Source organism: Solanum lycopersicum, chromosome 9, assembly GCF_036512215.1.
Source record: "Solanum lycopersicum chromosome 9, SLM_r2.1".
In the NCBI taxonomy this organism is placed as follows: Eukaryota; Viridiplantae; Streptophyta; class Magnoliopsida; order Solanales; family Solanaceae; genus Solanum; species Solanum lycopersicum.
In genome coordinates, this window is record NC_090808.1 from 18,945,543 (window position 1) to 18,963,334 (window position 17,792).

A 17,792-nucleotide genomic window follows, 5' to 3' on the forward strand; every position below is an offset into this window, starting at 1 on the left:
TCTTTTTTTAAAATGGTTGGATAGAATTATAAAAGTTGAAAAATGTAGTATTCTTTTGTATTTTATAAAAAATTAAAAAATTTTGAAAATGTTAACTTGATCCCAAATTTACTTAATTACATTTAAATCACACCAATAAATTATATAATTTCTTGAACATATGATTTAGTTTTTCATAAATAATTATAAATATTTTATGCCTTTTATTCATTAGTGTGGTTCAAGTGTGACTCTTTCCCATGCATTACAACACTATTATCTTCTATTACTCAACGTATCAAGACCCAAAAGTTAAGGCTTTGAAACGGTGTGTACGCCGAAAGAAATACACATATTTACTTATTTTAAAAAGACTGCAAATGTTCATCATAACCATTTAAAAAGAATATTAAGATAAGAGTGGTCCATAGTAAATGTAAGATAATTACCTCACTTGCTCCTTCAATATTGGACCTTTATTATGAGGTTTTGAAATCACAAAGGACGACAACCACCAATACAAAAAAGCAATGTTGGAAAAAGATTGTTATGAATCTTGGTACTTTACTCTAACACTAGTAATATTCTTTTGGAATATATAAATAATAAAACTCTCAACATATTTGTTCGACAAAAAGGCATTTGCTCTTTCCTAGCAAACTGTCATCACTCAGACATCAACCGTAATAAAATTACTATATGGATCAGATCAGTTGTTATTAATGTCATTCCAGATTATGGTCCCCTTTTTCCCATTCAAAAGAAACAAAAAATAGCAACACAAAGTGAATTATATAAACTGCCATTAATTTTTTGAGGTCTACTTCACACGAAAATTTTATTATGTGCGGAATACAACTTCTATCAGTTGTATGAGACTCATTTGGCTACCAAATGTTAATGGAACTCACATTCCACTTTCATTTCATTTCCTTTTCTCTTTTATTTTAACCTTTTCTTTTTTACTTTTACTTTCTCCTCCCAATTCTTTCTTGCCTTTTTCTATTTGTTATTAACATTTAACATAATTTTATTTTTGTATTGATTTTTTTGCCATCCAACATCTGCATTAAAATTAAAATATTTAAAATTTAAAATCGTGTAAGGCTTTATTCAAAAAGATATACAATCTATCAAGAATTTTTTATCATATTCAAAATTTGAACTAGAGACTTTTAATTAAGAAATATTATCATCCTCTACTCCATCATATGTCTGTTGCTCTGTAGCTGCCTTCCTCGCTTCGTCTTCGGCTTTCAGAGTTGTGAACAAGGAAAAACCAAAATGGGTGCGTAAAAATAATTAAATATAATTTTTTGAATGAGTTTTATGAAATTGAAGAAAGTGCAACCGCAGAAAATAATAATTGCGAAATCAACTTTTTGTTTTTTCATTTATTTTGCAATTTAAAAATTAAATTTGAATTTTCGACACCCCCAACTTGATTATTCCTCAAATAAATAATGGGATCAAATGATGTCGTTTCTTGCTAAACTAAAGGTCTCGATTTCAAGCTTTGAATACGAAAAATTTTTGTAGACAAGAAATCTTTTCGAACAAAGTCTTAAACAATACGATCTAAAATAATCGAATTTTAATACAAATATTAAATGAAAAATAAAAATAAAAAAAATACCATACAAAAAAATAGTAGAAAAAAAGAAGGGCTAAAAATGAAAGAGAGATAACATGTAATGAAATGAAAGTGGAATGTGATCTCATTAACATGTAGCAGCCAAACAAGACCTCATACAACTGACAATAATTGTATCTCGCCCATAATAAAAAATTTCCTACTTCACAACAATAGAACAATTACAAGATTTGTCAACTATGTTGATGAGGATAGTTATCAAATAAACTATAAGCCCATTTGAATTGGCTTTAAAAAAAATAACTTTTAAGTCAAAAAAAAGTTAAACTGAAATGAGATCATTGTCCGATCTTTGTCGCGAAATCCCCAAATGTGCATCTTCGAGTGTTTCAGCCAATCCTTTTAAGTCGAAAAAATAAAAAGTAGGGGAGACCTTTTGATTTCTTGATTTATTGTCATATTTGACTTATTTTGAATCATTTTTTACCTTGTCAAACACTTCGTAACTTATTTTAAGTCCTTTTTGATTTATTTTAAATTACTTTTTATATTTGTCAAACACTTCCAAACGTCAAAAATTGACTTAAAAATAGGTTTGACCAACTTTTAAGTCAATCCAAACAAACACTAAATGTTTTCCCTTCTACAAGGAATGCAAATTGCCCGGGGATGAAACAATTGTCTTTACTTCAATATCCTCAGTTATTGGTTATTCGATCTCATTCTACCCAGAATACATAGCCACAACAAGCAAAACTTCTACCATTGTACATATAGACTTTCTTTTAAACATTTTCCTCTCCTATGTTGGATCTTTGCTGATGAAGACATCACCTTCAAGCTCAATAGGAAGGACAAATCATAAAAGACCACACCAACACTTACAGTCTTATTATCCAAACCTGTTGTTTTAACACAACACACTCTCACTAAAGCATAATGAAGGGATCAAGGTTCAGTTTCAGTGCCCAACGATAGGGAAGTCCTTTTTATATGACCCAAAAGAGGTGCTTTTTCAGCAGTTGTACCATGCACTAAAATCTACTTCAACGAGAGTGAGTACACTTTCTTGGCAATCTTTAGTAGGTCCAAAGGCAATTATGCATGGAAAAATAAACAGGCACATTATGCAATATGTTGCGTAACAGGCACCATGCTGCTCTGCACTTAGTTGATAAAATCAACAAGGACTACAAGAAGTGACAAATTTCATGTCAAACAAACTTTATCTAAAGTACTCACAAATTCACACACCATTTAAAGTAGAAGATTTATACACTTTCTCTTAACACTTCAATTGTCTTGCTTGTAATGAACGCTGCATTTCCAGAGTACCAATGTCCAATTCCATTTGACTTCAATCTTGGGATTGCACACACAGAAGCCCCACATAAATCCTTTGATTACAAATGTGAACTAGAAACTGATAAACCTGTCTGAAAATCCCACCCACCCACCCAAAAAAAGAAGCTAAAACCTATCATTGAAATATTACACTCCACGCACAAAAAGATCAAAGAATTGGTTCCCAAAATTAGACCCTTATAACAACTGAAAAGTCATTCGGTAGCAAGCGAAAAGATAATTTATTTATAGATGCTTCCAAATAGAAACATGCATTCAGCATCAAATGGCATATATTCTAAATGGAAATAGTCCCTTTCAAAGGTGAAAATTCAGATTGGCGCAGAGACTGGCTTCAAAAGGAAGTGAAACAAGCATTCAAAAAACAAATCACATATGTTGCAGATAGAGAAATAAGTTTAAATATCACTAGGATTAGATACACACATGTTCACTGTGGATACCTGTTAAAAGTGAATTCAGAAAGGTGCAGAGACTGAACACAGAACTGCTTTATCAAATCCAACCATTTACTATTCACATGTCAAAGCGCTGTCCAAACTATGTCTTGTTGAACCTTTCTACAACACCTTAAATACAAAATTTCAGAAACTGAACAGGTAGCTGCTTATCTTAAGCCAAAATGTGCAGTTTTGGAGTCCCTTCAGGGATATCTGACAACACAAGTGCATCTTTTGTTGGAAGCGCATTGTTCAATATCATATGCTGAAGTACTCTTCTAATTGTGTCTTGTTTAGCCTTTCTACAATAACTGAAAACAAATTATACATTATCATCTTCGTTTTTTTCTTATCACAGCTCCAGCTTTAAAAATAAAACACAATGAGAGGAGAAAAAGAGAGACAAATGTGTGATGGTAGTTGCTGGCATTTGATTTTCAAATTAGCAGTCAAAGGACTGCCTACATTTGCACTTGAGGGAGTGCATACTAGGCTGCTACTAACACTTTTGGTGCAACATTAACATTCTTGTGGAGAAATAAAGTATAAGTAGTGCGCTCCTCTTTTCCCAAAAAAAGAATTCTAAAACATATGCAAGTACATGGATCATATAAATAAGAAGCGGTCCATGCGATTATTAACCTCTGCAGACTGCCAGGCAAATTCTTTTCCTTTTTGGATCCTTCCTCACAATTTTTCGGAAGGAGCAAAATACTTGCCAACTGGTTACATAGAACCAGTCTTAACAATTAGTAAAATATAGAGGGTTTTCTTCACATTGAGATGCAATGCAAGTTTATACTGTGAAGTCAAGTTCCTGCTTTTAATACCCGATAAGGGAACATGGATTTCCTGATATCCTTATTTTCCTTTTTCACTTTTGTCCCTTCTTCTCTTTTTCCTTCTGATACTGTTCTTCTCTTTTCTTTTCTAGAGAACAAAAGTAGGGAGGAATAATACAAAATAAGGAAAAATAGGTCAGACCATTATATACTTCAATTAAGTGAAACTAGAAACTTCGTAATAAAGATGAATCTGTTTACATCAGTTTTTTTTAGTCAAGGCTTACATCAGTATTTATTTTAAATGGCAACTCAACAACCAAAAAGTGAACAGATTTACCAATGAATTTGGACATTCAAATTGATATTTTTATGCACCCAGGTACGTGAGCCCATCATCGCCCCTGTTGGTTGGCTACTTAAACTTCCGCCTTGTTGGTGGGAGTTCGATTCCCCACCTTGTAATCCCCTTTCCCTCTACATAATTAATAAAAAATTAAGAGAAGGGTGCTTGAGCAAAAAAGTTAGCAATCTGCTCATGCAATTCCTTCACAAGCATCCAGTTTCCACTTTCTCACCCACCTACAATTATGTCCAAAAGAACAAATATCATACTGCAAATTTACAGAGTCATTCTGCCTAAGCATTATCTAAGTTGGATAAAATACAAATACTTAGATGCTTGATCAGTTGATATACTCCATTTTACACGGTCATGAACATCCTCTGTGGATCAAAGTTTTTAGTGACACATCTAAGAATCTTATGTATATTTAACCCTTATATGATAGAATATTCTATAATAATTGGAAACCAAGGGCTAAGGGATCACACCGAATTGATTGCTTAGTTTCAACCAGGAGTGGCTCTAGTAAATCGATGGCCTAACCGAATTCAAATGGAGGCCTTAAATTTGAATATATATTTTTATAAAGTTTATTATAGTCAATAATTTAATCTTTCTTGAGACATAGTATTCATAATTTGTCAAACTTCTATCACTTCTTGACTGTTCTATATAAAAAAAAATATTTTCTACAAATAATACTCGATATTATTTTTTAAAAAAATACTTATAACCTATTATTTTTAAAAAAAAATGAGGCCCCTCAAATTTGGGGGCCTAAGGCGAATGCTTTTTTTGCAAAGCTGTAGAGCCGCCCCTGGTTTCAATCCTTTGGCAACTTTAACCTTTTATCCTCCAGTTTACATGTACGGCAAGGTAGACAAATATGATTATTTTACACCTTAGCTGAGTACAGAGTCAGGCATTGGGATAATATGCATGTTGAGTTTTGCCACGACTTGTCAAATATTTCTCTTACCACAACCATATTTTAACCTATTGATGATTTTATTATCTATTGAGATGATATACTACTTAGCATTTTAAAGAAGGAACATGTATCTAGATATAAATACTAAAGATAAATTTATCTGGCTTTTAAGGAGGAGAAATACTAATTTAGATGCCTAATGGAAGCACAAAAAGTATACCTGATTCTTCATATGCTGCTCCTTTAACACAGACAAGATGGTTAATGTGTTTGTTAGTTGACTAGGTGATTTCAGAAACGAAAAAGAAAGTTGCATTATACAAAGCAAAATCACATAAGCACAAAACGTGGTGCGATCTGACTGAACTGTAAACTCAATGGATCAATCTTACCAGTGTAAAAAATATAAGATTAAAGCAACAGGGCAAGCCACTAAGTTCTTCAATTAATGGGATATAGCATTCAATTAATGCGATATAACATGAATTAACTTCTGTACCTCTGATTTTCCACAATACTAAGTAAAGGATCCCTCCAAATTCTCAATTGCAAAGTCTGAGGATAAAACAAATGATATAACCACACACATATTTCAGCTTGCTACCTTTATTGCACCAATATCATCAATCTTTGAGCTCTTGTGCTGCAATATTTCAGCATGCGAATACGGCAGAGTTAGAAAAGATAAAGATAAAAGTATCAATGCAAGATCACCTATGTAACTTGTTCAGAACAATAAACTTGAAACTTTCTGGATACTTGTTTGGTTAAGTTCTTCATAAAAATTCCCGACAAAAATATTCTGGGTTACTTTTTGAAAAAAATAAAAATACTCAAATCAAAAGATACGCAACTTCAACTTGAAAAAGAAAAAAGGTACTACATTTATCCAGACATCTTTCTTGCAAAAATGTTTCCTCAAAGATATTTCTCCAAGGAAAACACTTGAAGGAAGTTGTTCAAACACCACTTTAAAGTTTGCTAACGTACCAAAGATAAAGGAACATATGAATTCAAAATTATTCAGTTCTACCTTGCTTCTCTTGTGTTTGTGAACATCATTAAATTCCTCCTCTCCATCATGCTTCCTTTTCTGGGATCAATGAAAATATCATAATCAGTCAACACTTTCAGTACTGTGAAGTACCATTGTTGCCTCTGGCTGAAGTCCTATACTCCAGCAAAAATTGGTGATTTTCAAAAAGCATCTCAAGTAGATGGTAGATAAGCATCAATTGAACAAGAACTTACATTGGAAAGGGAAAAAAACCAAGGTTTGCAAATAGAAGTTTACAACATCAACATAGTCTCTCTAGTTCAGTACTAACACATGCTGGCAGATGCTTTAACAATGGTGCCAACTCTATTCACAAGATTTTTGTTTTGTTTTAGGTGTAGACTGGGATATGTAAATGAGGTGGAAATAGTGATACAGGTTTTAGAATCACTTTGGGTCTAGTCTTTTGTTTATGAAATTCCCCTGCTGATATGAAATAGCTATCGCAGTTGTTGTGCTGTATCATTCGTACAATTTTACCTTACCTTTTCAAAAAATGAGATAAACAAATTCAAAGCTCAGGTTACTGCAAATGGGTCAGAAGAGAGAGATAGCTTGAGCTGTATCAAAGCTACAGCATCAAGAAAGAGTTTATGCTGATGTCGAAGTACCTTAATAAGCTAAACATGGAGTAAACTCAACCTTTTGCCTGATTAACTAAAGAGTCAAGCAACAGAGCATTTCACAGGGTCCAGGTCGCATTTTTCAAGAAAGGTAAACTTTTATTTCCTTGACGTTTTCACCCTGCAATCCAATAAAGGCAACTGAAAACAGGAAAAAATAACAAACTCGATAGAATTGTATGATCCAGTGAAATTTAGGGAAGGGTAGTGTTCAGCAAAGTTCTACTATCACATGACAAAAAATTCAGCACCTTTGGACAGTTCTGTTAAGAAAAGATAATATTTAGCAAACTAATTTGAAAAAGCTGTTCTTTAAACCAGTCGTCTGAACTTCTTCATACCAAAAAAGCAGATGATATATTTAGTAAGAATCAACATATTGCACCAATTGTCTCAAGGTATTTCTAGTAGCAGACCTTCTCGTGATGTTTCTTCGAAAGATCAGCACCAGAATCATGATGAACACTTTTGTCTCTCTTTTTGTCTTTATCCTTGTCTTTACTTCGATCTTTATGACGATGTTTGTGCTTCTTATGCTCTTTGTCCTTCTCCTTGTCCTTATCTTTGTGCTTTTTATGCTTCTTCTCCTTGTCTTTCGACTCACTTTTGGATTTTCCAGCTACAGTAGGGATGCCTTTCTCAGACTATTAAACAGAAGAAGTTAAAGCATTACTTAACAAACACTTAACTAAGATGGATTCTTGACACTTAAGTTTCAATCAGTAGATTTCTTACAGGAGGCAGATCCACTGGAGCCGCTTCACGTAGTCGAAAAGCTTCACCAAGAACGTCTAGGTCAAATGGCTGGATGCAGGAACTCGTCTCTCTTGACAAGGAAGTATCCTGTATAAGCTGATCCAATTGCATCCCTTCCCCTTTCCTAATTTCTGTGTCACCCACCACATTGTGAAGATAATGGGTATCTGAAATAGACAATGGAAGTGACCTCTTGCAGAAGAACTCTTGATGAGGCAACAATTTGAAGTGACTAATAAGATCCACAGCACCTGTAAGTTCTCTGGGCCCTGGTTGTGCATTTTGACCAAACCAAAACAGTTATAAACTAAAGATTTCTTGATTAAAAATGGCAGGCATTCTAAAGATAACCATATCAGAGTCTGATGATGGATTAAAATTAAGACTCTGATGTGGCTATCTTTGTTATCAAAAGAAATCCCATATTCTTTAGTAGTCCAGTAACCTCTACAACACCTCACATGTGAACAAAATATCAATTCCCTTTGTCAAGATTTAATAAATTTAGGATTATAATAGTCACAATGATCAGAAGTCAAAGAATTATAATCTGACAGCTAACACCATCCAGGTGATGAAGGAAAATGCTTGAGAATACATTGTTTTGTGATGACAAACTTTTACAAAAACTCATTCTATGATAAACAATTATGCCACATGTAAGGCCCCAGAGTTATAACATAGCATCAATAGTCCTTTTCTTTTCTCCAAAATAAACCATGAATCCATTGGATGCAGAAATCACACAAAAATGAGAAGGCAGTAAAAGATGACTTTTACATCCTGAAAGAGATAACAACCACAAAACAAGGATTGCAAGGGAAAATAAATCAGCCAGCTGCACATTTGAGCAAAAACCTGATGAAATGAAATTCATTTTACTGTAAAACAGAAGCTAGTTATGCATATAAAGACCCTCGCATTATCAAATATCTGGAGTAGTCAATATAGGGACTGTAGGTTACTAGTTCTGTTTCAAAGGGAAACGCAAAATAATATAAGGGTCTTACCTCTTCCAAATCTCTTGTTATCAGGATCCATTAATTAGTAACAAGTATGTGAGTACAGCATTATCTCCTGGAAAATATCAATAGGTTAGAATAGGTCCATAACTATCCTTCTAGGCAACGGTCAGAGTACAGCACTAGCACTAAAACAGAATGTATAGTATAAGCAGAAACTAAAAGATGTAAGAGTAATACTGAGACCACCACAAAGAACAAGGAAGTATTAAAAGATGGAATATGGTCACTGCTTGCACATTTGGTGGACAATTTGGAAAGGAAGGAACTCTAGATGCTTTGAGAACAGCAGCCACATAGTGCAGAAAATCAAACTTAACCGTATTAAACTCTTATGTTTTTGGTGAAACTAGAAACACCCTGAGGATAGGCACATTATGTTCCTGTCACAACTGTAGAATGGTTTTGCTCTCTTTAGCTCACTTGTATATATTGTTCCAGTACAACTCATGTATTGTTTTTTGTTTAATACATACATGTTACCTTCTCAAAAAGAGCTCATCAACCTTTCTCTTTACCTTGTCGAAAAATAAACTACCTGATGCCCTCATTTTGCATAAGCTTTCCTGGTCTAACAAAAGGAAAAAAGAATGTGCCAAAACAAGGCTAAATTCAGAACAACATTACAACATTTTTGGGAGAACTTAATAGAAAAATCAGAATGCGGGTTCACACAGAGATACACTCATATTTTCAATTTCTAAAGCTCCACCTTCCGGGGGGTTGGCAACTCTTAGAGTGGACATGAACAGATACTTCCAAAAGGACGTGGAACAAAATAAGACTAAAGAAAACAAAATCTATTGAAGTAGGCAAAAAGTTACTCAATGTTCAGCACTACGCTTTCACAAGATGTAGAAGGTTCTTTCTTTTTTGGGTAAGTAAGGAGGCAAGTCGTACTTAAGCAATGATGTCCACATCTGTGATTACAAGGCAGAAGAGATAGATGAAAAAGGAAGTGATACATAATGTTTAATCAGATTGTTAATGGGGATCCCAAAAAGAGGAGAACACAAGAGAAAAGACTACTTCTCTTCAGTAGACAATGACAACAGGAATTGCAAACACCAAGACATCAAACTTTTATACAAAACTAACTATAACATAGTTTCCAATAGCAAATCTAGCAAGTTTTTTTTTTTTCATTTTTAACAAGTAGATACCACATCCCTTAGCAGCAGAAGTACCTGATAAAATATTTTACCCTAAGCTTGAAATATACATCTTATCTAAACATGCAAAAATGGAGACCCCACCAAACAACCAACAACAGTAGGCTTCTTCACCATGCAAGAAATTGATTTTCCTTTATACTGTCTATTTTCTGCTTTCCTTTTCTACAGCTAACAGCAATTGTATGATTCCTCATTCAGCGGAACTTCAATTAGCTACAGTCCCGTTATTACATTTTTAGAGATTCATTGTGTAGCTCAAGAAAAAGCAGACTATGAAGCCAAGCTCAACATTTTTAGAAAGTTAGTTGAGAAATGCAACAAGACCAAGTTTTGAGCATAGCAATCAGAGTAGTGCCCAAGTTACCAAAAGAGTTGAACTCCGAGGGTGGGTGATTCTTTCGCTACCCTCAAAATCAATACTTTATAAGCAAAATCAAAGCTCTACTCATTTCCCTCATAAATGAAACATGTTGATCTGAGAATTTGAACAAAATTAGGAAAAAGGGAAAAGGAGCTTACTCGCTGATCCAAATCCAATAAAGTTAATTTTGGAATCCGTGAAAGCACGAAAGTCGTCAGGAATTCAAACTAAGGAATTAGGGTTTAGCAATTGACCAAAGGCTTCGTCTTCGAATTCGTATTTGGTTGAACTGAAATAAAACCTAATTCAAATGCCGATTGGAAAGAAGAAAACGGAATCGATGCTTTCAGTTTCCCGAGAAAATTAAGGGTGTTTTGTTTTTTCACGGATTGACCCAGAGCCGATAAAATGTTCTTTAAAATGTGATTAACTAATTATGTGATTAAATTAATATTTTTTTAAAATTTTTTTAATCTTTTATAAAATATAAAAAAGCATACTTTTTATAATTCAAATCAAATCATTTAAAAGAAAAAAAAATCTTTTCATTTTCCTTCCTCTCTTCTCTCTCTTATTTTCTTCCTCAACTAGGGGATTGTTCATCTTCTTCCTTAAAAATTCGGAAATCGGTCGTTACTCTTTCTCTCCAGTTGTTACTCTTCCTCTTCAGTCCTCCATTACTCTCTCATCTTTCTGAACTGTAATCGTGTTCAACTAGAAATGGGTAAGTTTACAATTTTCAAAGTTTTTTTCTTGAATTAATGAACAATAAAATGTTCTGTATGTGTAAAAAATAAATAATCGACTTAATAGTGAGTATTATTTATCATTTTTGAATGAAAAATCAGCCAACTCAAAAAATTCTTATTTTGAGAAAATGTATATGTATTGTTATCATTCAATGAAAAGTAGTTTTTTGTTGTTGTTGTTAATTTTTTTGGGTCATTTTATTAATGATTTTAGAAATATAGTGTTGTTCAGGCATCCAAAATATATTTCATTTGTTTAAATATTTAGCGTATGTTGCCACATTTTATTGATACGTTGGTCATCTGTTGCCACATAAGATTCAAATGTTGCACGAATCTGTACAGATGTGTCAACATATGATGCATCTGTTGCTACATAAGATGGATATGTTTCGCAACAGCAGATACATCTGTGGCAACATAATGTTAATTTATCGCAACAGACTATCTATCGGTTGCAACATACTGTTATTATTATTTTATAATGAATTGTAAAATCTCAATATTGTTTTATTTACCTTGTAGATGAAATGATACAAAAAGTTTCATCCATGACAACAACTCAATCTTCTAACATGAAATGCTTTTTTTGTCTATGCGAAGAATGTGAGCAACAACATAATTATTTTATTAGTCGTGTTAAAAAACTCACTGATATTTTTAAGGAAATATCTCATAATATTGATGTGCAAAGATCCAAGAAGACTTCACAACCTTTGAAATGTAGGAAATTGCAAAAAATCTATTTCTCAAACACTTTCTATGATTATTGAGAAGAAAGAAAAAAAGAAGAAGGCAAAGGAGGAGAAGGAGGAGAAGGAGAAGAAAGAGAAGGAGAAGGAGAAGAATGCAAAGGAGGAAAAAGGAGAAGAAGGCAAAGGAGGAGAAGGAGAGGGAGAAGAAGGCAAATGAGGAGAAGGAGAAGGAGAAGGAGAAGAAGAAGGAGAAGGAGAAGAAGAAGAAGGCAAAGAAGATGGATTATGGAGATGGAGATGGAGAAGCAAGCAGAAGGAGAAGGTGAAGTAGAAAGAAATAGCGAAAGCGAAAAAGAAAGGGGAGAAATTCGAAGTTGTCATTTGTAATGTGAAGCGAAAATATCCATTTGAAGGTTTTAACATTGACTGCGAGGGTCCAACTGAACTAATGTCATCCTTCTCGCAATGGATAAACAAGGGTCTTTACAAGCATCATGCCAAAAAGTAAGTAAAGTAAGGTCGTTCAACTATTATTAGAATTTCTTCTTGTTGTCCAATTAATAATGATTACACAACTGCAGAGGAAACAAGGAGGATCGCTACTTAGCCAATTGCTCAAAACTTGAACTTGACCAACTTGATTTAGTAGTTGCATTTCCAATAAATAAGGACTGGTTCTACGTAATGTCTCAACACAATAAGTGCTGGAATGATGAGGTGAATCCATGCCCACTTTTATATGTATTGTTTAGTACATGAATATATACAATTAAATTGATACACTTGTTTCATCTGTGTGTGCAGTATGTGGATGTCATATTTTATTATTTGTGTAAGAAGTCGAAGCAGCAGATTCATTCTAAGTATCAATATACCACCACTAGTTGTTTTTTCAAAACATACATTGACAATTCTAGTGAATGTGAGGATAAAACCATTGACATAATGAAAGGGTATGATATATCTTCTAGAATGCCTTGGCACTTGACGGATGATGTTTATGTCCCTGTAAATAGTAATGGACAATTCCATTCGGTCTTGGCAGTCGTTGCACTGAAGGAACGGTGTATTAAAGTGTATGATTTCATGTCCTCAAATAAGTCTAATAGAAAACTATCCTCCGATATTCAAAAGATGGCTACAATGTTGCCAAAGTACCTTGAGTTGAGTGAATTTTTTGAGCAAAATGAGCGAATCAACTGGTCAGTTCTTAAATGTTACCTAGGAAAGAACAAATCTCACCCATTCGAAGTCATCATGTTAATAGTATTGCACAACAAGAAAGCAGTAGTCTGTAAGTATCACAATATTATTTTATCTTACGACTATCGAAATGTGATGTTATTTTTTTTCTGATTGATGATATACCATGCAGAGATTGTGGAATTTTTGTTGCTACATACGCTGAGTATTTGAGTGATAGATTACAAGTACCATCATATAAAATTAGTGCTGACATCTTTCGCTTGAGATATGTTTCACTCCGAAGGAATTATGGGATTGTAAAGGCTCGAAATGGTTATGTTAGTGACAATAAAGACCCAGAGATGCATAGAACTAAAAAAAAAGCTAAGATCGATGAAAATGTTGTGTTTACAACCATTTATTAGATAGATGGTTATGTATTAAAATATTTTTTATGATTATTTCTGATTTTGTTTAAATAAATGTCAATTATGATGGAAAGGATCAAAACTATATGTGGCAACAGAGTGAATAATCTGTAACAACAGTTAGTATATACGTCGCAACATATGTAATTTCTGTAGTAATAAACACGACAAAATTATATGTGGCAACAGATCGTATATATGTAACAACATACAGTATATATGTGGCAACATATGTCACATTTAAATTGTCCTAATTAAAAAAATTAAACGGCTTTAATTTTTATTTTTCCTCGCTCCTTTCCCCTTTCTCCTCTCTCCTCTCTCTATACATGTGTCGTTTCGTATTCCAAGAATTATTTATTTATACTAATTAATTTCATTTTTCTCCTCTCCTTTTGCCAGTACAGTACACTTCTCCTTCTCTTCTCTTCTTCTTTTCCTTCTTTCACAGATCATCCTCTACAACAAAGGTGGTGTTGTGTTGTCCTCATAATTTTTATTTATCGTTGATATATATCTTATAAGGTAATATTTAATTAGGGTTTAAAATGCATTTGCTTGCTTATCTCCTTATTGCCCTGTTTTGACTTGTGGTTGTAGCTCATTTTGTGGCTTTCAAATATTTTATTTTTGTGGTTGCAGATACAAATATAATGGCTCCTGTCAAAAGAAAACTTGATATTGATACATCTGACCAAACAAATATCCATAAGAATGCTAGGTCTAAAATTACTAGGAAGAGAAACGAAAATACTACATTTTTAGCAAATCTTGCAACTAAAGCAGCTTCTTCTTATCAAGCAGAAGTAGAATTTGTCAAAAGAAATATGAACAAAGAAAAGTAATGGATGAAGAAGATAGAAAACAAGAAGAAGTTGAGGAACAAGGGAAAATAAATGAAGTTCAGGAAGAAGAAGGAAAAAATATAGAAGTAGTAGTTGTGGCACAATAAGAAAAAATAAATGAAGTTCATGAAGAAGAACAAGAACATCATGAAGAGTTCAATGATAGTGGTGATTATGGGATTAAAATCATCAATACATACACTTTTCATGTGCATCTGCAGCCTGATGTTAATGGTGACAATATTATTATGTCAATCCTGGGAAGACCTTTCGTCAAATTCAGGAATATCCTCAAGAGAAACCAATTGGAAGATTTTTTCACAAATAGTTGTCTTGGTCATTTTCTTGATTTACCCATTGATCCACTTCCAAATTTTCAAATGAGCATCGTATATGAACTTCTGAAAAGAAGGTTCATTTTTGAAAATCCTAATAAGAAGGATGAGATTCTAATTAATTATTGTGGCATGCCAATTTTCTTTGGCATAAGAGAGTTTGTCATAGTTACAAGGTTAAAATGGCATCCTCCTGTTGAGCCCATCCCTGAATACATTGTTAAAACAGAACCACGAAGACAGAAAGTAGTAAAAGAAGTAGCAGAGGCTGGACAACAATCACGGTCAACTAAGGAGCAGGACTTGATGTCCCTTCTTGGCAAAATCTTTAAAATTTCTGACTTATTAAGTTTGTTAGAACGGGAGGATACACCAAGAAGCACAATGAGTCATTTTTCTTACTTTGGTTTACACATAATATACTTTTGCTGAAGAATTCAAACAACAACATACTTTTAAAGTATGTCAATTTCTGTCAAGATATTGAAACTTTCAAGAACTACCCGTGGGGTCATGAGAGCTTTCATCTAACTGTCGACTACTTGTTGAGGCCTTTAGGAGAAAAGACCAGTAACTTGTTTGGGTTTCCATGGGCTTTCATGGTAAAGCTGAATGTTTTTAATTTTTTCTATTCTATTAAATAATTATTCAATATTTGATTATTGACAGGTTTTCCTTTTTATACATGTTTGGGCATTTGAAGTCATTCCTTATTTGACCCATAAAGTGATTGCAGAAGAAGAGAGTTCATCCCCAAGGATGATGAGATGGTTGATGGCAAGAACAAAAACTACCAAAGAAGGGCATATCCCAGATCTTTTTAACCCTCCTTTGGATGTAGTAAGATGAGAATATCATTAGTATATTACAGTCACATGTTGCTACATATGTCTCACATGTTGCTGCAGATGATTCAGTTGTTGCTATATATAACACAAATCTTGCTACAGATAAATCATCTGTAGCAACATGTGGCACATATAGCAACAGACAATTCATTTGTAGCAACATGTGGCACATGTAGCAATAGACAATTCATCTGTAGCAACATTTGTTTCACATGTTGCTACAGATAAATCCTTTGTATCAAGATTTATGTTAGATGTAACAACAGATGAATCATTTGTAGCAACATGTGAAACAAATCTTGCTACAGATAAATCATCTGTAGCAACATGTGGCACATGTATCAATAGACAATTCATCTATAGCAACATCTGTTTCACATGTTGCTACAGATAAATTATTTGTAGCAAAATTTCTGTCACATGTAGAAACATATGGATCATCTGTAGCGACATGTGCTACATGTTCCTACAGATGATTCATCTGTTGCTACAGCTGCCACATGTTGCTACAGATGAATTATCTGTAGCAAGATTTATTTCACATGTAGCAACAGATGAATCATCTGTAGAAACATGGTAATTCTTACTGATGACTCATTTTTACAATTTTAGGTTGTACATCTATGGATTACCCCAACAGAAGAGGAATTGCAAATGCCATATCTAATAACTCTAGGGTCGGTTGAAACCATTTTTGATCTTGTTGTGGATAGAGTAAAAATGATGTTGGCTGGAGCAACAACCATCAAAAGAGACCGACTTCATAATAAAGTCGCTAATGAATTTAGTTGTTTTTTATGGTGCTGGTGTTGGTCCTGGTGGTGCTGGTGCTGGTGTCGGTGTTGGTGTTGGTGTTGTTGTAGTTGCTGGTGCTGATGCAGGACAACACGATGTAAATACCTCTTGTAGACGATGTTCTGCCTTTCTCTGTGAGAGTGTAAGAAACATGATGAAGATTCTGTCATGTATCTTAAAAAATTGAGTGAAGCTGTCAATGAATTAAAAACAAGAGAGATGTGAAGGGCATTGTATCAAAGAATGTGCGACATACATATACTCCACGAGCCAAGAGGAGAAAAGAATCATTTGCCAAGGTAATGCAAAATTTGAAGAGGAAGATGTTTGGAGAAATTTCGAGGGCCGTAATTGAGGAAGTAACGAAGTATAAAAAGTTGAATATTTATAAGCATGTCTCTGTTGCTAAAAAAACTAAAGTGTTGAGTGTGATGACTGCAAAGGATATTCGAATAGAATATGGCATGCATGTTTTTACCGGTCAAGATTTCAGGAACATGACAAGCATAGAAGTTTTGTGGAAAGACTGGGTAATCCTACTTTTTATATTATTAACTATTTCTTTTATATTTTCACTGACTACTCTTCCTAACTATTTAATATTATTTTTTATTTTAGTATATTGACGAAATCCTTAACCTCATGCGTAAGAGACATGTGACATACCCTGAATATTATGATCCTAAAGATAGAATCTTCGATCTCAACTTCTATTCGAACTTCCTTAGAAAGCGATAAACAAATGAGCGATGAGGCAATAAGGGTTGGTGGTAAAAGCATGAATCAGTTACTAGATGACTTTGTATGGGATGATGATATGATTGACTATGTCAGGGGTATTAGGCCAACCCCTGAAGGCATGGATTGGATTGATGCAAAAAAGATTTTGACAGTCATCAACACGTGGGTATCCATTTTGTGACTCTCGAGATTCTCTTGCACGAGGGTCGTGTCAATGTATATGACTGCAACCTGATGATTATAGAACATGTCAAGTTTTTGACACTCATACAACCTGTCTTCGAGTTGCTGTCTAAATTGTTGATGCAAAGTGGTATAATGAGTCATTTTCCAGAGAAGTTGCTCACTTAACCATGGTAATTTAAAGGTCGAGTGGAACCCATCGTACAAAATAGAACTGGAGCGGCGTGTGAGTCATATTTCCTTGCATTTATTGAGCATTTGATTAGCAGAACAGACCTTGAACTACCTAAAACACTGTTATGTGACAATCTGATTGAATTGATGCAATATGTTTGGGCTTATGGGGTAATATCTCAAATCTTAAAGCCTTGACATTAGCGGTTGTAATTAAAGATAATGTTTAATTTATGAATTATGTTGTTTTATTTTATCTTAAAGACAATGTAATTAAAGACAATGTTTATTTTATCAATTCGTCTGTCACAATATGTTGCATATGTTGCTAACCATGATTCATTTGTAGCAATATTTGTGGCATATATCGCTAAATATGATTC

At 33.7% G+C, this 17,792-nt stretch overlaps 1 protein-coding gene across 13 annotated transcripts; it reads right to left on the reverse strand.

Moving 5' to 3' along the window:
• Window positions 1-3,294: 3,294 nt before the first annotated feature.
• Window positions 3,295-10,859, reverse strand: LOC101248127 (mediator of RNA polymerase II transcription subunit 19a). 13 transcript variants are annotated; one of them, XR_011211411.1, is made up of 9 exons: window positions 10,590-10,859; window positions 8,884-8,950; window positions 7,853-8,142; window positions 7,534-7,761; window positions 6,471-6,530; window positions 5,937-6,080; window positions 4,501-4,742; window positions 4,209-4,308; window positions 3,295-3,689 (listed from the first exon to the last, which is right to left on the reverse strand). XR_011211411.1 is itself a non-coding variant. In XM_019215736.3 (8 exons), exons 3-8 carry the CDS (start codon window positions 8,912-8,914, stop codon window positions 4,710-4,712), a joined length of 681 nt encoding a protein of 226 aa, XP_019071281.1. In that variant the 5' UTR covers window positions 8,915-8,950; window positions 9,414-9,466; window positions 10,590-10,818; the 3' UTR covers window positions 4,378-4,709. The 13 variants fall into 13 exon arrangements, 4 of the variants coding, with proteins under 4 accessions (XP_004246248.1, XP_019071281.1, XP_069144797.1 ...); XR_003248059.2 differs by having other exon boundaries at window positions 6,042-6,080; window positions 10,590-10,853; XR_011211410.1 differs by lacking the exon at window positions 4,209-4,308.
• Between the last annotated feature and the right edge of the window lie 6,933 nt (window positions 10,860-17,792).